At 36.8% G+C, this 8,690-nt stretch overlaps 2 protein-coding genes across 2 annotated transcripts; both read left to right on the top strand.

Annotated features, from left to right (window-relative positions):
- Positions 1–566: 566 nt before the first annotated feature.
- Positions 567–6,268, top strand: LOC113491632 (exopolyphosphatase PRUNE1). Its single transcript, XM_026868700.1, has 8 exons — positions 567–696; positions 1,404–1,684; positions 2,034–2,159; positions 2,591–2,760; positions 3,409–3,529; positions 4,126–4,255; positions 4,777–4,932; positions 6,096–6,268. Exons 1-8 carry the CDS (start codon positions 661–663, stop codon positions 6,252–6,254), a joined length of 1,179 nt encoding a protein of 392 aa, XP_026724501.1. The 5' UTR covers positions 567–660; the 3' UTR covers positions 6,255–6,268.
- Positions 6,269–6,915: 647 nt separating this feature from the next.
- Positions 6,916–8,252, top strand: LOC113491633 (DNA-directed RNA polymerase I subunit RPA49-like). Its single transcript, XM_026868701.1, has one exon. It carries the CDS (start codon positions 7,156–7,158, stop codon positions 8,230–8,232), a length of 1,077 nt encoding a protein of 358 aa, XP_026724502.1. The 5' UTR covers positions 6,916–7,155; the 3' UTR covers positions 8,233–8,252.
- Positions 8,253–8,690: the final 438 nt, after the last annotated feature.

Below are 8,690 nucleotides of genomic sequence, written 5' to 3'. Positions count from 1 at the left end.
CAAAACGTTACGAATTCGTTAATCTTAATATATATAAATCTCGTGTCACAACGTGGACAAACAGTCCACAATGGACTCCTAAACCACTTAACCGATTATAATAAAATTCGCACACCATGTGCAGTTCGATCCAACTTGAGAGATAGGTTAGTTTAAATCTCAAGTTATAGTCGCAATTTCTTCTAACCACGCGGACGAAGTCGCGGGCAACAGCAAGCTATATATAATATATATAATTATTGTAACTATAGTTTGAATTTCATCATCTTTTAGGACAGGCAACTTTTTCCAATATATGGCAAACTAAACGAGCACTGTCATGGTGACGTTCGAAACTGTGCTGCTAAGAAAAAAAGATTGTACCCTTTGGTAACAATTTTTAGCAAAATTATAAAAAAGTCTGACCGAAGAAAAATCTGTAAAATAATAATTTTGACTAAAAATCTCTTTTCTATTGTATAATAATTACATTTTGCTGACAAACGAATTGTAAACAGAAGATGTGTAAGTGACAGTTAATTTCTCAAACACACAATGGTAAAAACTAATCTTCAAAAGTGGCAACACTTACAAAATATGTCAAAACATTTTAAAACCTAAAAATATGGGTTAGTTTTCTACGGCCTCTTTAATTTCGTTATTAACCATCAAAATTCAATTATGGACGACTATTTCGCTGCAGCAATAACAAAATTGGTAATTTTAATCGTATTACTGTGTACCGCTTACCTTTATGAAGAGGGACCTGTATTAATGCGACGTAGTTCGTCCATAGAAATAAATTTCTAAAAACGAATAAAATGTGACCCTTTTTAGGTACTTATCGTTCAAAACATGTAGTTCGGTACTTATTCTATTAGATTGACAAGTAACGTAACCGCTAAATATAAGTGACAGAATAAAAACAAAAGTTTAGATTTGTTTTCTCAAATTTTAAAAGTATAAATCCTAGCTTATTGCCAAGGCTTTGACTATGTGGATAGTGCTAATAGCTGCAGACTTTTTCCATGTTTTCCCTTTGAGCTCATATTGTTGAACTGATATGGAAGCACTTTGTAGTTTAAGGAGAATTAAAACATAGACCGCTTTATAACCAGGCAACCAAATAGCCAAAAAGCATAATATTCGCAGCTAAAAGCGATATCCACGCGGGCGAAGTCACAGGACAAAGCTAGTTTTCTATAAAAATCTTTGAATTGCCTTTCTCAAGCCATATTTGTATCAGTTTCAAGACTTAACAGATAAAACCTACTATTGTACTGTATTCAGCAACTCTGACCTCCAAAATTTATTATAAATAAACTATAAATATTTTAAGTACATATATTAAGTTTATTTAAGTAAACAACATAGCATATAACAATTTTCTTTATATATTTTTTCATAGACAACTTTTTTTTCAGAATTCAAACTTCTATGGTGAATTAAACCTAGTTATTGGCAATGAAAGTTGTGACCTAGACTCAGCAGTCAGCTCTATAGTCTATGCTTGTTTTTTAAACTGGCAATACAATCAGATAAAATGTAAAGTTTGCACTAAAATCCATAGAGATGAGAGTATTCCAGTAAAAGATGATATTTTTCTGCCGGTTTTAAATGTTGATAGGAAAGATTATGATCTGAAAACTGAGGTCGCTTACTTTTTGAGAGAGAAAGGTATAAATGAAAATAATTTGATTTTTAGGTAAGTTTTTTTTTAATTTTTTACATTACCCAATTGCTTTATAAGTAAAAAGTGGACTATGAGCTAGCCAAAAGTTTTGCTAGCACCATAACAGATTTATTCGAAATCGGTGCAGCCATTAAGGTGTGAAGATGCTGCAAATATACACACACTCATACACACACCACACACTAATACACACACACACACACACACACTTACACATACCTACATACTTTCACATTTATAACATGAGTGTCATAATATATAAATCCTTTGCCTGTATTTAAAATACATATCACAATTATTTTCAAAGTTACATCAAAATATGTTCAGCAGTTTTTGAGATGTACCAATTCTTATGTTACAGGGATGACCATGATATAGCACAGTTATTGAACAAGAGCAAATGTAAGGTGGTGCTGGTTGACCATCATGTGTTGGCTAAACAAGATAAATATTTAGCTCCTTACGTCTCAGAAATTATTGATCATAGGTGAGTAGTCATATTTTTTTGGGTTTCACAAACATGTAATGCACATGCACAAAGACACCCAGACTCAGGACAAGCGTTCATGGATCAAACAAACGCTTGTCCTACGCGGGGATCGGACCCGAGACACGTCACATGTATAATTATTAGTATGCTAGCTGTTGCCCGCGACTTCGTCCGCGTGGTTAGAAGATATAAGTTATGTTTTATACCTGCCCTGCTTTTTCCACATTTTCCATTGTATCTTCGCTCCTATTAGTCGCAGTGTGATGGTATATAGCCTAAAACCTTCCTCGATGAATGGTCTATTCAATACAAAAAGAATTTTTCAATTTGTACCAGTAGTTCCTGAGATTAGCGTGTTCAAACAAACAAACAATCTCTTCAGCTGTATATATTAGTATAGATTTCTATAGTAAACTGTTTGCTTACAGACCAATAGACCGCACAGCCTGGCATTACAAAGACGACACTCGTTCCACCATAGAAACGGTTGGATCCTGCTGTACCCTCATAGCACAGCGGATCAAGGATCTAGGTACGCTGGTGGCCAGAGATGTGGACTTTTTCAACGCCTATCCTGTGTGCAGTGAGATGTTACATGGTATGGAATTCCTATGCTATCATCATCATCATTTAATGATGCAACGGCTTACTCTGCGGTCCTAAACGCGGCGGGCGAGCGAGTTGGAATTAGTCGGTCAATACCGATAAATACGCGTGAGTAAACCATTGCATCATTTAGTAATGAATCAGTTTCACGATAGTTACTATAAAAATCATTCTCATCAGCCTATATTCGTCCACTGCTGGACACAGGCCTCTGAAGATGCAAGGATTACGTGGTAAAGGTTATGGAGTCACTCAAAAGTGAAATATGTGCGAGTTCTTTTAGACAGATTTGATACAAATCGGCTAAGAAGATTGAAAGTTGTTGTGGGAGATGCAAGTGGAGAAAAATAACTAAATGTCTACCAAAATACTCAACGAATTTGGAAAGTTAGATCGTATTAAAGTAGCTGTTGCTCACGGGCCCGCCCTCAACAAATGGAAAATGGTCCCACGGGAAAAGTTGAACTAAAATCTTTCCTATGTGTTAATCCTGATTATAAACTATCTGTGTACCAAGTTACGTATAAATCCAGTGTTTTCTTTATGTGAAAGAGGAACAAACACGAACTTTCGTAGCATTTAACATCTAATATAACTTTACTTACGCCTCTATATTAAAAAAAATATTTCCTATTAACAGCCACAATTATATTGGATACAGTCAATTTCTCAAAAGCTGTGGACAAAGCAACACCGCATGATGAAGAAATCACATTATTTCTGGAGAGTTTACTCAAACCAACAGATTACAAGGAGATGAGGTTAGTTATCAAGGGTTTTGAAGGGTTATTCTTAGTAGACCGTTTTCCAATACAATACTAAAAACATATCGCCCTAATCCTGTCCTTCCGTGTTTCGGAAGGCACGTTAAATTGTGGGTCCCGGCTGTTATTCCTACATCTTTGACAGTCGTTACAGGTAGTCAGAAGCTTGAAAGTCTGACAACCAGTCTAACTAAAGGGTATCGTGTTGTCTGTAACTGGGTTGAGGAGGTCAGATAGGCAGTCGCTCCTTGTAAATAGTTGTAAAACACTGGTACTTAGCTGAAACCGGTTAGACTGGAAGACACAACATGGTTGGGAAAAGGCTAGGATGATGATGATGATGAATATATATCGCCTTTATCGATGCAAATCAACAAAAGCTCACCTTAATTTCTTTCAATCTTAATTTCACCTCGCAAAACCATCTGCGTGCCGTGTCGCGGGTTCTATCCCTGCGTAGGACAAGCATTTGTGTGATCCACGAATGCTTGTCCTGAGTCTGGGTGTCTTTGTGCATGTGACTTGAATGTTCATTAATAAGGGAATCATTCAAAAAATTGTCTACACAGAAGCTTTTAACTGTCTTTTCATAGGACCAGAGTCCTGGATTCCCTGGTGGCGGCGAGGAGTGATGTCTCCAGACTGTCTGCGGCACAACTCCTGAGGAAGGACGTCAAGACTGTCACGGATGTGCTGGTTCCAAGCTTCCCCATACTTGTCAAGGTGAATTATCAACCCTTTAACCGCCAGTAACATATTCCGAAAACATGCCCGACGCGCTTTTGTGACACTGTTCCTTCTTAACAGCCAGAGCACTTTGGAAGCGGTGAATTGTCTATATAATAGGATTTTTTGACATTCAAAACGTGCTAGATAGTTTAACTTAAATAAATTGATTTGAAAAAAATTAAAATCACTTTAATATCATATGCATTGAGATCGAACACGAACGCGTGTACAACTTGGACTAGCCTGTTGGTCTATTGGTTAGTAGCCTTGACTGCTATACTGGATATCATGGGTTCGATTCCTACCCAGGACAAACGGTTGTGTGATGAGCACGATCGTTGGTTCAGCGTCCTGGTGTTATATATTTGTCTATAATATGTATGTATTTAGTAAGTAATCATAATACAAGCTATGCTTAGTTTGACACTAGATGGCGTTGTATGAAAGTTGTGGACTATTATTATTCACCGCAACATTATGTAATTCGTCTTCAATATAAGCTATTCTATTTTCAGGACTTCTTGGCACGTCCGGGAGCCCTACAGGCGGTGACCGAAGCCCTGAGCAGCCAAAGCTGTGGTATTGCTGTACTACTTGGTATGGATCTCACGAAGGGACTACAACGAGACGCCGCTGTCTACTCCCCTAAGCAATCTGAAAGGGCTAGCGTTGTAAGTACCCTTTAAATCATTTTAACTGACTTTTAAAAGGAGAAGGTTCTCAATTCTTTAATTCTTATGTTTGGTTTGTTACCTTAACTTCCGGACTGGATGAGCCAATTTTCATTTGACGTGAAATAGCCTTTATTTATTCCCATCAAAAGATTATTATTTATGATATCTAACCAGTGCCGTATTATCCATAAGGCACTTTAGGCCAGTGCCTATAGGCCCACTATGACCAGGGGGCCACCACCAAAGTAGGCGTCTAAAAAAAGCTCGATAAATTTTTCACTGAATGAAAATAAATTGAACCAAGGGGCCCCCACTCCCTTATTGCCTCTGGGCCCCTGGGCCCCTAAATCCGGCCCTGTATCTAATGTCTATCTAACAGTATGGATCACTGTAAAAACGAAACCCTATATTATTAACGTTCCACTGTCTGTGACCAAGCTATATGTCATGAACCGTGGTGACGGGACGGTTGAAATTTTCACAGATAATAAATTTCTATTGACGCAATTATTAGTAAGGTCATAAATATAAAGACTGACCATCTTGAAGTAGATAGCGCTTTTTAAGCCTATTTATACTTAACTGCCAACCTCCCAAACCTTTTTTAACATGGATGATGACAAAAATTTTTACAGTGTCTGTCTTGTAGTGTTTGTATAATAATGGATACGTATTTTTTAATTTGTCCCGCAAACATAAATTTACCAAATTACAGTGAATGAAACTTACGCGTGACGTCACGATTGAGTATAAATTTTACTCTATCGTTACGTCACAAGCCCCCTCTCCTAAACTTTAAAGCAGTTAAACTTTATCAATTCTAGTTTTTCTGAAAAAGGAAAAAAATACGTGTCTCATACTTTTCCATTATCTAACTGAGGGACTAATGAGATTTTTTCTTCTTATACCCAGTCATCATCCCTATTGTGCAATATTATTATATGCATGTGCAAAAAGGTAAAAATACGTGTCTCATACTTTTCAATTATCTAACTGAGGGACTAATTTTTTTTTTTTCTTTTTATACCCAGTCAGCATCCCTATTTGCCCTTTAATTAAGGGCTATGCCCATTTGTGAATCTCTGTCGTCTAACCCCTGGACGTTTAAAGAGCGACTCCCACCATATTCATTGATCGAATTAATATTTTTTTTGTTTCAGCTTGGCAAATACCTGTCTGAATACAACGCTCCGTCATTAAAGTTGGTCCCAGAGGTACTAGCACATGCAAGTGAGTTCTGTTACTACAGACAAGACAACCTGTCCGCTAGTCGCAAGCAGTATATGCCAGCGTTGAACAACTTTATGAATAGACAGTAAATAAATTATGCTGACGTTTGAGTTTTTTTTAACCTATAAATGAAAATGGTATATATAGTAGTCAGGGCTCTTGTGTAATATGCGGTTTTAAATAGATAAAATGGTGTTTAATTTACGTTATTTGATTACTGTTTACTAGCTTTTCGCCCGCGTCGAGGTCGTTTATATCGCGTTTCCAATAGAACTCTTCAAAAGTCCGGGATAAAAACTATTCTATGTTCTTTCTCCAGGTCAACTCTAGCTCTGTACCAAATTTCATTAAAATCAGTTCAGTGGTTTTGACGTGAAAGCGTAACGGACGGACAGACAGACAGAGCTACTTTCGCATTTATAATATTAGTAGGGATTGACGATAAATACTTTTTCTCTGTAATATCTTGCATCTGATATCATGGAATAGTGAGTAGGCAAAATTATGCGTCTATATATAACTTTATTGACGCCTCACTAATAAAGTCATTTGAAAATGATACATTGTTAATTTCATGCTTATACCTAGCTAAGGCAAAAAACTTTTTTTGTCATATAAATTATTTTGAATATTTTCCGGTTTAGGAAAAACATAACATAGGTTAACCTACTGACTTTGCCTACTGAATAGGCATGTAAATATCTTAAAAAATCGGTCAAGACCTCTCGGAGGAGTATAGTCTAAAAAAAAGATTTAATATATAAGCTAAATATGTATCCAAGTTAAGTGAATACAAAGTTATAGGCGAAACTTATATAAACTCAATATTCGTTTCCGAACGAATCTAAAAATGAGTTAAAACGTCAAACGCATTTGACAAGCAAGAGTGACAGTAAAAGTTCACATGCATTCTAACCTCACTTTTTCGCATTGATAAACAATCTTCAAACTACTTGATAAGGGGTGCAATAATAAATTATAAGTGAAACAATGCCTGAAATACAAATAGACGAAGTCTGTCCAAAAGAGGAAGTATACCCAATGATTGTAAACTTCCAAAATGGCTACGCAACGGAGCAATTTAAGACAAACGATTGCACACTATTTCAAGACCAAAATACGGGAAAGAAAACTATAGTAACTGAATTATGTGACATGTTATATACTGGGGAAGAAGAGGAAGCAGATTTAGGGAGAACTTTAATCCTCGCACGCAACAAAACAACAGGAAAAGTGCGTTTAATAGAAGTCGAAAACATTGAACTGAAACCGGTGTTAAAATCAAACTTGGACACGACGGAATTGAACGAAACAAGTTATTTGGAGCTCAGTAGGAAGTTCGGATCGAAGAAACACAAACAAATAATGGAACATCGTGAAAAACTGAAAGTTAACGTACAAACTGTCACGGAACAGATGCAAAATGTTACGGATACATTAACAGAAGATCAATTAGACTTGTCAGCGTATAATAGTGTAAATTCTGATGAATTCTACATACCTACAATTAATAGAGACGCTAAGAAAGTTGAGGATGTGTACGATGTTGACGCTATACTGACTGCGGATGAGTACGAGAAGATTTACTCAGAGATTGAAGGCACGGACTATATCAAACAGTTGAATCCGTTCTTAAAGTCCATAGCAACGAAGACATTATCTCAAACCCATACCGTTTTACTCGTCTATGCGGATACATTACTAAAATTGTACTCTACGTTAATGAAAGATATTAGTAAAAAGACGTTCACAGCGTGCCCATACTCCGGTACGCTCAACAATATAGTGATGAAGAACTTCTTATCAAACGTCAACGGTAAACGAGGACGGTCGTTGCAATTTAAGGACAAATCTTTGTGTTATAGTTTAGTCTTCATTCTACTTATTAACGGTTATAAGTTTAATTTTGATGAGTTGTGTCAGCAATTGAAGTTGACTTTGAGGACCGTCTCGTCCAAGGTTGCGTTGACTGGTGCTACGTTGGTTACCGTTGGTACGAAGAAGGTAGCGCAGTTGAAGTTACCGCTTAGCAGACCAGCTTTGCGGAGGAGAAGTACCAAGTTCTAATATATTTCTGTTTAAGTTTGTTTTGTGTTTTATTTTAATGATTTTTTATGTACCTTACATCTTATAACCCACAATGTTTATAGCAACTTTAGTCGGGGTGATTCGTTATTAAATGATGTAACGGTTTACTCACGCTTATGTATCGGGATCGCCCGGCTAGTTTCGGACACAACCGGAGTCCTTAATCATGAGCTGACGCGGCCCCGGGGTTGCTAGTCCAGTACGACTGATTAAGGACTGCGGTTGGCTCTAAAAGTCGCAACAATCCCGATAAGTACGCGAGAGTAAACCGTTGCATCATTTAATTATACCCACTTAAATATTTAATGAGTTATAATCGCTTTACCACCCGCAATTTATTGTAGATTAAATTAATATTCATTTGGCACTCCATTCCAATTTTTTCAAAATCGGTCCAGCCGTTTTTATAGTTGTGAATTGCATTGTTATCGGCTTTG

The sequence above is a fragment of the Trichoplusia ni genome, chromosome 3, assembly GCF_003590095.1.
Source record: "Trichoplusia ni isolate ovarian cell line Hi5 chromosome 3, tn1, whole genome shotgun sequence".
Classification (NCBI taxonomy): Eukaryota; Metazoa; Arthropoda; class Insecta; order Lepidoptera; family Noctuidae; genus Trichoplusia; species Trichoplusia ni.
This window is presented reverse-complemented; position numbering and strand designations above follow the sequence as displayed.

Excerpts from the sequence above, each read along its gene's own strand:
- LOC113491632 (XM_026868700.1), top strand. The coding sequence starts at position 661 with ATGGACGACTATTTCGCTGCAGCAATAACAAAATTG. Across the intron at positions 1,685-2,033 it reads GAAAATAATTTGATTTTTAG|GGATGACCATGATATAGCAC; the intron begins GTAAGTTTTTTT and ends CTTATGTTACAG. Across the intron at positions 4,933-6,095 it reads AATCTGAAAGGGCTAGCGTT|CTTGGCAAATACCTGTCTGA; the intron begins GTAAGTACCCTT and ends TTTTTGTTTCAG.
- LOC113491633 (XM_026868701.1), top strand. The coding sequence starts at position 7,156 with ATGCCTGAAATACAAATAGACGAAGTCTGTCCAAAAGAGGAAGTATAC.